Genomic DNA, 14,838 nt, shown 5'->3' on the forward strand with positions numbered 1-14,838 from the left:
ATATGGTTAGTAGCATTTTAAGGACATGAGTCTGGAAGGTACTTCTTTCATCGGTGTATCCCTTGCTCTGCTGTGGTAGGAGATAGATAGATATGTGTAATTCAGTTCAGAAATTCATCAAGTTCAATTTTACAACCATTGTGCCCTTTGTCTCCATCCCTCCTGTTGGAAGGCAGGTCTACCCATGGGCATCTACAGCAGGCCTTATCATGAAACTGCACCCATGAAAGGCCACATAGGCTGTGGATGGAGCAGTCTCCAACATCAATAATCTGGTGTCTTTTCACTGGCACTAATAATTAAATGTCTGTCTTGTGGACAACCACCACTTATATTGCTCACAGCTAGAGCTTTTCGTATTTCTCACATCATAACTGTATAATCAAATGATCTAATGGAAGTTAAAATAACGCACAACGTATTTCCATAGTTCTTTGCAGAGTTGCAGTAGACAAGAAGAATTTCACTGTGCTAAGAAAGTGGTGGGTGTGTGCTGGGACACTGCTGTAGATGGAAGCTAAGAAGAGACTTCCAGCCACACAGGTCAAAGCCCTCGAATGTAAAAGAGATGCTCAAATGACATGAAGTCAATGGGCCTCTGTTCAAGCGCAGCTGTCCACCAATATTTGAAAACTACTGTGGGATTGGGGCCACAGAGATTAACATAAAGCAACAAATGCTGGCAGTTTTAGCAGTGGATGCCCTCACCTTAATTGACTTTTGCTTTTCTGCCCTCCCTGAAGCAAACAGCACGAGTCAATGTTGTCACTTCTTACAGTTTCCAAGCTTTTTAGTGTCTTATGTCATAGCTTGAGTGTTTATAGTTTTTCAGCTTGTTTCCGATACTATGTTTGAGTTTGAACTCTTTTGAAAAGGTAAAAAAAGAACATTTTTTTCTTGGACAGCTTTGAAATCCAAATCAATAAAGCTGGCAGGACCCTCTCAGTTAAATTTGGTTTCGCCTTTTTGTCTTATTAGCAATTTCTTTACACAACCTATTTTAGCTCATGTATTTACCATATAAAGCAATGACAGCTCAGTTGGCATCACTAGAATTATATAAATGTATGGTTTTATAAAGTGGAAATTTTTTACCTCTCTGCTAAAATACCTGATGATGCTTTGGTTTTAAAAGGTGTATTACATGTGACAGCTGTGCATATTTGCACCGTAGCTCGGATTTTTGTACTACACCCAGTTCATAAATGTTATTGAGCAACAACCTGTGAGATTTTAAAATAATTAAGAAAGAAAATGTTGGTGAGAGAAGCAGCACAGAATAACACTGATTTTCTTCTTCCCAGCTGATTAGGAATTGTGCTGTTCTACTTTGTAAGTGTAAGAACAAGTCCAGGCTCAGGGAGCGCTCCTAGGGGACCTTGGAGGTCTCAGGAAAAGGGTTTCCCTGGCTGCTTTCATTTATGCCTTTGAAGCTACATAGTACGTAACCAGACCATGCTTCCCCTTGGGACGTCAGCCTCAGAAGCCCAAAAAGTCTCTTCCAGTCCATATCCCTCATCAACTCCCATGGGATTATCCCAGGCTGCCCGTGGACCAGCTCAGCGCTGCCCTGCTCTTGCCAACGCACCACTGACGAGCAGCCCACCAGTGGTCATGTGACTTTGGCCAGCAGCTCCACCCAGCCTGAAACAGCCTGGATCGGCCACAAGCAGCCAGAGGACAGTCTTGCGCCTCTTCACCCACTTGCATTTCGCAAGGGGCATGCAGATGTCCCTCTGCCCGGGCTTCAGCATACAGCTGAGGCAGGCAGAGGCGACTGCAACCCAAAGAATTTGGGGTGGCCTCAGCTATGCTCCCTGTGGATCCTAGGGAGCCGGTGGCCAAACTAGGCATCAGACCCAGGCCTCTTTCACAACAGGAGAGGGCACTGCCAGCGGGTAAGAACATATGACACCTGCCTTCCAGTTATGCCTGGCTTATGAGCAGAAATTAAAGCTGAGTTTGTGTAGGCAATAAAATTAATTATTCTGCTAAAAAAAAATATTCCATGTGAAACTATAATGCATTTTTCTGTCCGCAATACTTTAATCACATATTTAAATACATTTTGAAATAAAACTTATAATCCTCTAAACAAACAGAAGGTGGAACTCAACAATAAGAGAATGAGACAAAATACTGAGATTAATTGGTAGATATAATAATATCGGGAAAAGCTTTCTCCATGCCTACTTTACCCCTTCCCTCTCTACTTAGGCCCACACACTCCTGAAAGTCTTGAGACATTTCAAAACCTGTGATTTTTTTTTTTCCTTGATCAACCTTGATCATATATCCAAACCTCTACTTTTGCCTTAACTATAGCTTTTAACTTTAAAGCATGCATTTGGCAATCTGAACCATTCAGTCAAATAATGCTGTGACGTCCCCATGGCACTCATGGAAATAAGACTGAATGAAAAGGTTTCATGAACATCCCATGTTCCCCGATTTTAGTTTTGTACCACCCAAAACAATAACATATCTTGTGCCACGCTATGCAAAAAAGAGTTGGTGGCATAACGAAGGCAGCACATCAACAGGCCTCCCAAGCACCTCTTGCAAACATGTGTTCACATGCTTAGCTTTATACCCACTGGAAATCAAGGAGCCTGTCTACACCACAACAATGAAGGCTTTGCATAAGGGTTTGTATGTTAAAGCCATGAGGAGAAATTTAGCAATGCTAAATGGAAGTTAAAAGAGAAAGTTTTGTTCACTGGCTTTTTGGTGTTTGGTCTTAAGCAGGAATGGTTTTTCCAGCAGACCTACTGGTAACAACAGTAAAAATACAAATCTGGGTACTGGTTTACTAGTGTCTGTTTATTTCTTGCTGTGCTCATCTATGGTATAAACTGACACAGAGGATGGACGGAAGGGTGGTTTGTTTTAAAAACTTCATTTCTTGTATAAGCCATTGCACATGCTTCCTCTTGATATCATTTGTAAACAGAATATTTTAGCCAACATTTTATTAAGTTTCAATCCTGCGAACACTCAAGGGGTTAGCAAGATGCTAGAAGTTAAGTCTAACCATAAATATTTCCAGGATTGGGGTCTACGTGTCTGCTCCAGTTCTCTTTGTTAACATTATGTGTTTGAGCTACGTGTTGCATTGCTGCAACGAGGATTGCTCACGTGGGCAAAGTGTATTAATAGTTTTAATATGGAGTTGTGCAAGCGAGGTTATATGCCAGAGGAGTTGCTCACATGAGCTGCTCCAGATCGGTCAGGGAGCGCAACTCTGCAGTGAACTACAACAGCGATTTAAAACCTTCCAAAAACTGGAAGGAGCAGCAAAGGGAGGCCCACTCTACCCCCCGCACTCACTCCTCCTGCTGATGGCTACGGGTCTGATGCAGCCCCTTGGTGGCGGAAAGCAGCAGATGCATATGCAGGGAGGGAAGCAGAGGGCAGCAAGAGGCCTCCTCACCTTCTCTTCCCTCCTCAGAGAGGAGCAAAGGAAGGATCAGCAAGGGACAGCCAAAAATGAGATATCATCAATCCAAGTCTAGTAAAAACGGTTTGATCTATTTTGTCAAGCATTTAATTCCTGAACAGAGAGCCTGGTATTAGATTTTTGCATGGCTTGGGAAAGTCTTACACTGTGAATAGGCATACAAGAAAAGCTGAGGATATTAGTTTCTGTGACAGTGGCAGACATGACACCATTGCAGTGATCTTTCTCCTTGTTTCTGCTGCCCGCTCTCTGGTGCCCCGCGCTAGAAGGGGACTTGTCAGAGGGAAAAGGCGAAGGGGAAGGGCAGCAGGTGACAGTGACAGTGAAGTCAGGCAAAAAGACAGTGGGTTAGAAAGTGAAAACTACAGGGTATCGTTCTGCATTGCCTTTCTGCAGTGGTTTTAATCCGAGTACCTGTACCAGGTGCAGGTGCCCAGGCGCTGGCAGGGGGGCTGCAGGGCGGCCTCTGTGAGGAGAGGCCGGGGCTGCTTTGAGCCGGACACAACCGGTTCCAGCCGGCTCCGACCCACCCCCCGCAGGGCACGGCTCAGCCCCGCAGCCACCACGGCGGAGCCTCCAAAAAGCCTGTGTAAGAAAGGGCAAAACGCTGCCCGGCTGTGAGGGGAAAAGGGTGAGAAACAGCCCTGTGGGCACCGAGGGGAGAGGGGGAGGAGGGGAAGGGGGTGCTCCAGTCACCCCAGCAGGGATCCCCTGCAGCCCCTGGAGAGACCACGCTGGAGCCCGGACAGTATCTGAGCAGGAAGAAGCAACAGAGAGCAGCTGTCATGGACTTACCACAACTTCCCATTCCCCATGCTCCTGTGCTGCTTAGGGGGGTGGCAGAGAAGTTGGGAATTAAGGAGTGACATTGAGCCTAGGAAAAAAACGGGGGGGCGGGGGAGTAGGTTTTGTGTTTGTTTCTCACCATCCAACTCTATTTTAACTGGCAATAAATTAAATTAATTTTTGCCAAGTCAAGTCTGTTTTGCCCATGACAATAACTTACAAGTAATCTGCCTGTCTTTATCTCAACCCACGAGTTTTCAATCTTATTTTCTTCCCCCTGTCCTGTTGAGGAGGAGGAATGAGGGAGCAGCTGGGTGGGCATCTGGTAGCCAGCCAAGGTCAACCCACCAAAATACCCTGTAGTTATTTGCCTAAGATTAGTGTTACAACCTTGTATTTTAGCCATTTCATTGATAAAAGGAGCATCCCAATGTGTTAGACAAAATCTGTGACAAAGTCTTGCCTCCAGTTCAGCTGAGATTGTGATTAAAACAGCATGTAAGCATCGACATATAGATATATCCAGAACTGAAGGAGACCTTTTAGGTGTGTGTTCTATCCCAAGACATCTAAACAAGTCTTACTGACTTACGTGCCCTTGTACCTGAGAGCAAACAAGGATTTCTGGTTTACTCTTTCGCTAACATTAAAGAAGTGTAAAGAAGCATCTGAAGCTCCAGTCTAATACTAGAAAACAAAGGGGACTGAAAGCAGAAAAAAATAAGAGGTAGCTATCCCCTGTCCTGTTCAAATAAGGATAAAACTGTCAAAAAGCAAGAAGAGATTAGCAACACCATGAGCCCTGTCCTGAAATAGCTGGAACAGGTTATGTCAAAGCTAGAGGCTCTGCAAATGTCTGTGAATTGCACTGATGTACCAAAGGTATCTTGTCTTATTGCTAATGAATTGCTGAATGTCTTTGTACCTCAGTTTTCTACCTGTTAAATAAAGATAATGCTCACTGGGGGCTTTTGAGGAGATACTCCTTAATGACTGTGAATTCTCCATTTGAGAGCCATATAAGCACAATGAAGGAGTCAAAAATACAACATTTAGAAGGAGGTAGTTAATGAGGGCTCCTGAAAGCCAACAAGCTTTTAAAAATCAGAGTTGACCCAGCTACTGGATTCAGTAACTGACTCTTACACATTTACGGCTTTTGTTGGACTAAGCTTAGGTGATTTGCTCCTCATTTTAAAAGGAGACTGTAGCACAGCTAGGTCTCCCAAAAGCTACAAAGATATCTGTCCTGGTTTCAGCTGGGATGTAGTTAGCTGTCTTCCTAGTAGCTGGTACAGTGCTATGTTTTGAGTTCAGTATGTGAAGAATGTTGATAACACTGATGTTTTCAGTTGTTGCTCAGTAGTGTTTAGACTACAGTCAAGGATTTTTCAGCTTCTCATGCCCAGCCAGGGCACCTGACCCATACTGGCCAACAGTGTATTCCATACCATGGGACGTCCCATCTAGTTTAGATACTGGGAAGGGGCGGGGGGCAGGGATTCGCCACTTGGGGACTGGCTGGGTGTCGGTCGGCGGGTGGTGAGCAATTGCACTGCGCATCGTTTGTACATTCCAATCCTTTTATTATTGCTGTTGTCATTTTATTAGTGTTATCATTATCATTATTAGTCTCTTCTTTTCTGTTCTATTAAATCGTTCTTATCTCAACCCAGGAGTTTTACTTCTTTTCCTGATTTTCTCCCCCATCCCACTGGATGGGGGGGGAGTGAGTGAGAGGCTGCGTGGTGCTTAGTTGCTGGCTGGGGTTAAACCACGACGATATCTTACCCTATTTTGGTATAGAGCAAACATTAAAGAAAGACACAGAACTGTACTTAAACCCATGAATTTGCATTATAATCTCTTGGAGCATTTCTGAAATATTTGCTTAGGTCACAGTATAAATTGATGAATGCCTGGATTAAAGCATCTAAATAAAGATCCTGATGCAAATCCCCAAATTTGCTGTAAAGTGAAGCTGCTGCCTTTTAAAGTTCTCTCCCTTGAGGTATGTGTTGCTGTGATTTTTACTTGCTTACATGTTACTTCCATCAGTTCTGAATAAAAGAGATGCAGGTGAGTATTTCATGCTTGGCTGGCTAGAACTTTCTCCACTTGTGATACAGGTCCAGCTTGGCAGCAAGATAGAAGCTAAGAGATGATCTCCATTACAACTGCTTGCAGGTAGTGCAGAGATTAGTGAAAACACTGGAACTAGCAACTCTTTCGGCATTAAAAAAGTTGCACTGACGTATCAAAGTTCCTCTCATTACAAGAGGAAAGCTCAGAGCTGTTGAGGCTTATTATTCAACTGCTGGATGCAGAAATGCGTAACTGTTGCTCAATTCTGTCCCTTTTTTCCCCAAAGTTTCACTCTACTTTCTGAGTAATAAAGGCATTTCCCCATTTACCTCTCAAATGGCTACTGTTGCATGTTGGTTTGAAGCCTCAGACTTAAGAGAAAGAACCCCAACAGTAAGCTGAGGAGACTATAAATGTTGTTTTCTATTTGTGATGCAAGTCTCACGGAAGTCGGTGGCTGCTCAGCCAATACAGACTCTTATTTAAAATTAAAACAGGATTTAAGATAGAAAATACCAACCATGACCTAATATGTAAGAGTAGGTACTAAAATACATGTAAAAAAAGGTTAAAACTGCTCATAACATCCACCTCTGTGCCAATGCTGACAGAAAGAGAAGCATCTTCTGGTCCCACACAGTCTACAGATATTCTGGTCTTAGCGATCCAGATGTCAGACCACTGACAGGAAGACGTTGTCATTTTACCAAAAGGCAAAGGAAGCAAGCTTAGTACCTCAATAAATTCAAGGACTGTGTCCTCAGCATACCAAGGACCACAAAGGTGGCTCACATATTTGAAACAACTGAAATTCTTCTTCTTTTTCACCCTTTCCAGAAGGTGGTGGAGGGCTTCTGGCCTGCTCATATAGCAAAATCTACTCTTGGCTGTACTGAGCAGGGCTTTAACTGTGTGTCAGACTTCAATGTGGCATAAATTGGGCATTATTTAGTATCAGCAAAGGTGACAGAGTGATCTAATGTACTTGGAGGTTAAAATGCAAGATATCTAATTATAAAGGATACCAAATACCCCTAGGACTGGTGTCTGGGAATTCCCTTTCATTATATTAGGTGCAACAGAAGATTTCACAAGGTGTAGAAAGCCAAGACCCATGTCTAAAGAAAAAGAAAAGGGGGAAAATTGCAATCTAACATTTTGAACACTACCTTGATTATTTCAATTAGTGTAATATCTCATCTCCATCATAGGTGATGGAGAAACTGACAATGAATACAAGTCTGTACTTGAAACTGTGTTTTTAGGTAACCTCAAGCAGTCTGTTGGACTACAATAGAGAGCAGACAATACAGTGACCCGCCCATACATGAATTTATAACCACAGTTAGAAAGGGTCTAACTTTCTTCCCTAGATGTCATGGTTGTTCAAGAGGGAAAAAAGCTGTGCCAGACAAAAAGTAAGTTTTCACACGAATCCTACTACAAAGGCCATTTATCCAGCAGCGGCCATCTTCAGACACACATAGGAGAGGTGAGGCTTTTTGGAAAGGGAGAGGGAGGAAAAGAGGAAAAGACCTCTCAGAACAAGTAAACAACCTGAAACCAAGAGGAACCCCAAGAACTGCAGTTCGAGAGGGTCAGCCCCATCCCTGCAAACAAACCAAGAGGAAAACCCAGCTAATCCAGCTTTTAGCAAAGCATGGATTAGATGAATCTAAACATGTATATAAATTGTTCAGGGAGTGGAGGGTGGTTAATCACTCTCCTTAATGTTTTTTGCCCTTTGTTAAATACACTTACTGCCAACTCTTGATTATCCAGCATAACAGGGAGGAAGGGTGGGGTAAGAGGTGATGAAACAAAAATATGGATAAGGTAAAGCATGAATGAGGCTATTAAAATGATACAGGGAGAATGTGAAGAAGAAAAGGCAGGTTAATAAAATGGATCCTCATATTAGTACTTCCTCAGGCACGTTGAGTTCAGTACATTATGATGTGTATGTGGCAGTTTCAGTCTGAAAGCAGTATTGCAACGAGCTAATAGACCCAGTAATGGTAGGACAGCAAAATCTGTGCAGAGGGTTTCCTGCTGTATTGGTTTTGTGTGGCAAGGTTTTGGTAGCAGGGGGGGCTACAGGGGTGGCTTCTGTAAGAAGCTGCTGGAAGCTTCCCCTGTGTTTGAGACAGCCCATACCAGCCGGCTCTGAGACGGACCTGCCGCCAGCCAAGGCCAAGCCCATCAGCGATAGTGGTAACACCTCTGTGATAACATTTTTAAGAAGGAAAAAAAAAGTTGGGACAGTGAGAAACAGCAGCCGGAGAGAGGAGTGAGAACATGTAAGAGAAACAACCCTGCAGACACCAAGGTCAGTGAAGAAGGAGGGGGAGGAGATGCTCCAGGCGCCGGAGCAGAGATTCCCCTGCAGCCCGTGGGGAAGACCCTGGTGAGGCAGGCTGTCCCCCTGCAGCCCAGGGAGGTCCACGGTGGAGCAGATATCCACCTGCAGCCCACGGAGGACCCCACGCCGGAGCAGGTGGGTTCCCGAAGGAGGCTGTGACCCTGTGGGAACCCCGCGCTGGAGCAGGCTCCTGGCAGGACCTGCGGATCTGTGGAGAGAGGAGCCCACGGACCAGGTTTTCTGGCAGGACTTGTGACCCCGTGGGGGACCCACGCTGGAGCAGTGTGCTCCTGAAGGACTGCACGCCGTGGAAAAGTCCCATGCTGGAGCAGTTCATGAAGAACTGCAGCCCATGGGAAGGACCCACGTTGGAGAAGTTCGTGGAGGACTGTCTCCCGTGGGTGGGACCCCACGCTGGAGCAGGGAAAGAGTGTGATGAGCCCTCGCCCTGAGGAGGATGAAGCGGCAGAAAATAACGTGTGATGACCGTAAACCCCATCCCCGTCCCCCTGTGCCGCTGGGGGGGGGTTGGTAGAGAAATCCGGGAGGGAAGTTGTGCCTGGGAAGAAGGGAGGGGTGGAGGGAAGGTGTTCTGAGATTTGGGTTTATTTCTAATTACCTTACTCTGGTTGATTTGTAATAAATTGAGTTAATTTTCCCTAAGCTGAGTCTGTTTTGCCCGTGACGGTAATTGGTGAATGATCTCTCCTGTCCTTATCTGAACCCGCAAGCTTTTTGTTATATTTTTCTCTCCCCTGTCCAGCTGAGGATGGGGGAGTGATAGAACGACTTTGGTGGGCACCTGGCATCCAGCCAGGGTCAACCCATCACACCTGCCCTTCCCCTGCCTGCCTGGCTGAGCTGCCCGTTTCCACCACTTGCTGCAATGCATCATATCCTCTGAGAAGCCAACACCATTACTTGCATGGCTGTGCTAGAACTAGGGTGAGGGAACTTGAAATTTAACTCTACAGAAAATGTTTGGGTTTTATGTTCAGATTTCTTGACGCTTTTTATAAGGAGTATCAGCATTATATAGGCTCTGGCCACAAAGAATGACCAGCACATGTCCAGGTAGCCCAGGAGAGCAATAAGCAGAGCACTGTCTAGCAAGACGGAAATCTCTTTGGAATCAGCATGGCCAATGCCCACATCTGCTAAGTGATAGTAATTGTCTCCTACATCACACAGGTGTCTCAAAGGTAAAATTTAGTAATAGGTAGAGTCATGAGTTTTCATTATGAGGTCTTTCATGGAAACTGTAACACTTCTTCCAATACTTTTAAAATCTCCTCTGTCCAAAGCACGGGGAGAAAGTGTGGTATCTGTTGAAATTGCGGTGTGATAAAAATAGCAAAATGTCATGGAGCTCAGGGTATGCATGAATGTGCTCCTTGCCAGTTGCCGAGGGACTTTGCAGCAAACATTACAGTTATTTTTAACTTCTGAAACACTTCTGCAGACATACTATAATGCAACATTTTGTTTTGCCTGATTGCTTTTATTTGATCCCTTCTTTTCAGGGAGATTTTTTGTATATTTGAGACTAGCAGTTGTTTTGACCATGAAAATTTGGATTTAGGTCAGCTGTTCACAAGAAATTTAGATGGTGACACAAATTCTTCAGTAGGAATACTTCTACCACCAGAAAGTGAGATACACGTCAGACCTCAACAGTCTTTTAAATGACTTGCCTGTGGATTTATGTATGATACAGTCATGTCCGAATTCACATTCTTATGCAAACCTCCCTCTTCAGACTTACTGTTCTGTGATAACAGACTTTTGCTATGATACGTGACTGATAATAGCTGGGGGGAGAGGTTAACATAAAACTAAATGCTAGGCCATCCCCTAGGTGTTGATCAGGCCAGAAAACTAATATTAAATATAGGCACAGCTTTGCCTCCACTACTCTTAGAACATATCACTTAAAATGCATTAGTTCACAAGTTCTAACAAGCACATCAATCAACAAACAGCCGGGAGGTGCTAAACAGCCTTTGATGTCTCAGATCAGATAGGGATACTACAGTAGATGGTTATACACGTGGTTATGAATGCGGCCAACTCCTGCTCAAGACCAAGGCCTGCTGTTCCCCACAGAGCCGATTCAGCTCAGGCACATCAGCCAGCGTAGACCATTAGTGATGCACTGCCATCCGCCTTTGGATGCAGACAGCGACAGAAGGAAAGGCGCTCCACACCAGTCCCAGCACAACCCACATCACCATCTTCACCACTGGATCTGACCTACTGTTAGTGTCAGGAGAAGACTATGACTCATGGCATAGGGGCCCACACAAGGGGCACACTGAGAGCCACAGGTGACTAGGGGCATTTTACAGCTGTCTCGCAAACAGTAAGGAAACCTTAAGACCCATGCCTGCAGTCCCTATGCTCTGTAACTAACTTTTTTGCCCGCCCTGTTTTTCATTTCCCTCCACTCCTGCCTAATGATAAAATGGTTGAAAACATTTTATGGTGGACGAAACTCAATACATTTTTCACCATGCTTATTTCAGGAGAAAACAGATAAACCAATTGTAAAAACTTGTATGAAGAAGCCACAAGAAAAATTTAGCTGAAAGATAGTTTGACAGCTGGTAACACAGTCTTTAGGAGATGTGTAAGGTGACCTGGATTACATATGCTCCTACCCGTGCCACATAAAAAATTGTTAAAGAGAGACATTATCCCATCAATTTGAATGCCTGTAACTGTATTCAAATCATAGGAGTGGTATTACATTAGTCAATGCAAAATATCTACAGAAAAGTTCTTTGTGATCTAAATAAGGACCGGCATCAAATAAAGGGATTCTAATTTCTACAAATGTTGTTGAGTTTAAACTAAATCAAGCTTCCTGGCTGCTCCTACATTTATAAATTGAACTAACCTAAATCCTGAAGCCCAAAGTCTGGTACATTCTACTTGCTGAATAACAAAATGTTTGACTCATGCAGCCAGAGGTAGACCAAGTTCCCACTGAATCCAATTTTGATAAAAGTTTACTAATGGAAAGCAGAAAGAATTGGTAGTGCTTCATTTTGAGTGCATACAGGCCTATATAAGCTATTTAGGAATAAAATTTGGGGGCTCCCAAAATTTCTGCATCTGTTTTTTTCAGCAACTTTGATAATTAGCTCATGTAAAAGCAGAAATTATGGGGAAACAGATAACCATGTTAAATCACACGATTCTCCTCCTCCTCCAAAATAAAAATGTATACTTCTCATTAAAGTGATGATGGACATTGGTTTGCTTTTTCTCATTACCACTGATTATCAAAACACTTAGGCAAAATTAGAAGTTTTCTCTCTTATCCCTGTTATCCTGCTTAACAAAACCCAAATGTTAATGACATCAAAATCAATAATAAATGGAAAAAATAATAAGCTAATCATGCATATCAAAAAAGACATCATAGAGGAACAATCTCCATAAATAATCTCATTCAGTACAATCATTCACCCTGAATGACAATGAATTCCCTTCCTCTGCACAAAGCCAAACCACTCACACTGCTCAACAACTAATAACAGGGCGCTTAGAATAGAAGTGTTGATTGTGGGTGAACCTTTCAGTAGTCACAAGCAGCAATGGGAAAAGAGTTCTGCAAAATCAGATGAAGTTCTGACCAAAAAAAAATGGCTTAAGGTTATTGGAAGTGTTCTTCTGAGGACTTTTTTAACAGTGTCAGGTCTTTAATCCCCTATTCAGTGGGCCTAATGTGCCATCTGCTGTTTTAATTCTAAATTATAACAGTTTTTGAAGGAAACAATCACTCTGCAGCATTTAAACAAATAGGCTGAAAAAGTGTGGGTTGGGGTTTTTCTTCAATTTTGGAAATGGCAGTTTATGCAAACATTGGCAAAGAAATTAAAACTTCACCATTGTTAATACTGCTCAGATACTGATAACACTTAGGTCTACTCCATAAAGACTATTCTTGCACTGCAGTCTAAAATACAATGATCTATTAGCCCCATCTGGTGGCTTACTCTGCATTACAATTTTTTGTACCCACTTGACAGGGTTTTTTTTTCCAAGAAGCACTAGAAATTTATTAAAAAGAGGAGTTTTACGCCTTTTCTAGGTTTTTATCCCAGTAAGTGAAATTCTGCAAAAGTTCAGTACGTTTAGCTTTCTAAATCTTGATTTACACAAAATATGACTGGAGTTGATATGGATTAGAGACGATATGGTTTGCAAGTACACATACACTTGCTTTCTTGCCCTGAATAATCCAGCTAAACTCCCTGGGGTTATTCACAGAAAGCGATTTAAGCACTTCCAAGAGTATATGTGTGACATGTGGCAACATCACACATTTGTTAGGAAGCAAACCTTTTGTTAATGGTCCTTCATAACTTGTTCATATTCATGTAGTGCAAAGCATTTATGTGCCTGCCTGTGCAGTCACAGCAGCACATCTAGCAATAAGGGGGAACCAAGGCAATTGCCAAGTTCTTTACCAAAACACTTTCTTGGATATTGTATAAAGGCCAGGAAAAGTTTTGTCTTAACCACGGAATTGTTAAGAACAGTACTAAAACGTAAGCCTTTCCACCAGAGCAGTTTGAAACCCGGGAGAAGAACCGTGGAATACTCTTCGAGAAAAAATTTTTTTATAGGCGAGTGCCACCTGGTGGAACATCGGGAAGACTTTTCACACCAAAAAAAAAGCTGTTTTAAGGTGGTCGGGACCTTTCCAAAACAGTGATTTTTACATCAAAAAAAATAACAGCAAAATATTGCCACAAAGGTGCAGCCAACAGCTGGGTGGACATGTCCTTGGTGGAGGCCGAAGTGGCCTAGCTCTAGTCCCTGCTGATTCCGTGCATTACGCTGATTATGCAGACAGACTAGGAGGTTTTCGTATTTTTAATTAGTATCTTTGCAAGCACAATGATTTTGAATTAATGTAAGTTCAAAAATAAATTATAAAAATGTTTTCCTTTCAATTCTATGTTTTCTATACCACATTTCTAGACTTGTAATTCTCTAAATATTCAAAATACATACAACTGCTAGGTATGTATCATATACAACACAAAATTTACAGCATGAATGAACTGTACCTTTGTTATGAGTTTTCTACCCTAGGAAAAGCATGACAGAGTTGGGTACACATTACCAGATCTCAAAGATAAGGGAAGAGATTGGCACACATCTCCGACGCGAGCGAAAAGTTAGGCCGCTGTTGTAACTGAATGGATATTTCCGCTCCTGACGTATTAATGGGCAGCAGTCGCAGCCTCTCAAAGCCAAGACTGTGCTCAAAAAGTCCAGCACTCCCTGCTGTATACCAAGGAAAATCCCTCATTTGAGGCCCAGTTCTGATTTTGCTCATCACTATGTGGGACAACAGCACTTTTGTGGAATAAGTAACTGGAAAATTGGGTTCATCTCTTCATATGTTTTTTGCACAACTTCAGAGAATGTGCATTTCTAAACTTCCATGATTTACGGAACACCATAGGAATTAAATGTACTATCAGAACTTAGCAAGCAATCAGGCTGTGCAGTTGACACAGAATTGTGGCTCCAAGTTTATCTGACATGGTTTAAATTAGGAAGACAACCCTTTGGTTTAGATTTAGTGGCATAAATGGGACACTCCATCCTAAGAGAACAGTGGATACATACAATTTTAGAAATGTTCGCTCTGCCACAAGGACGATGGTATTTTGCTACTTCTGTTTTCAGCCTCTGAGTCTTGGGCTTGTGGAAAACGCGGTGTCGACTGATACCGAAGCATCTTTGTTTAATTTGGAAGCCCAACAGTTGTCACAAACAGGTACGCTGCTTCTGTTTTCATGCACACATGTGCTCACCACTTCTTTGCCCTCATCCTCCAAAAAGGCCTCAGGAAGAAGGCAGTATTACTCGGGCTGCGCACATTGCCCGCATGTTGGACATAAAGCATTAAGTGGATTAGCCGTACCACTATGGTGGGTTATGGCTTCAAAGGGTAACGTTGGCTGCACCTATGTAAATGTCTCTGTTTAAGTGATTCAAAGGGAACCACTTCCCAGAAGTACAGGTGCGCAGCTGACTGTAGCTATTAGGGACGTGAAAGGGCAAGAATTGCAAAAAAAAAAAAAAAAAAGAAAGAAGAGAAAAGCCACGAACTCGAGCA

The 14,838-nt window shown here is 43.0% G+C and overlaps 1 protein-coding gene across 1 annotated transcript in view; it reads left to right on the forward strand.

Moving 5' to 3' along the window:
• Positions 1–14,647: 14,647 nt before the first annotated feature.
• Positions 14,648–14,838, forward strand: part of ADAMTS1 (ADAM metallopeptidase with thrombospondin type 1 motif, 1) — an 8,845-nt gene continuing 8,654 nt past the window's right edge. Inside the window, exon 1 of the mRNA XM_010585334.1 lies at positions 14,648–14,670. Coding sequence (XP_010583636.1) covers positions 14,648–14,670 — 23 coding nt within the window. The remainder of the gene's footprint in view (positions 14,671–14,838) is intronic.

This window comes from Haliaeetus leucocephalus, unplaced genomic scaffold (genome assembly GCF_000737465.1).
Source record: "Haliaeetus leucocephalus isolate CR32 unplaced genomic scaffold, Haliaeetus_leucocephalus-4.0 Scaffold93, whole genome shotgun sequence".
NCBI classification, from domain to species: domain Eukaryota; kingdom Metazoa; phylum Chordata; class Aves; order Accipitriformes; family Accipitridae; genus Haliaeetus; species Haliaeetus leucocephalus.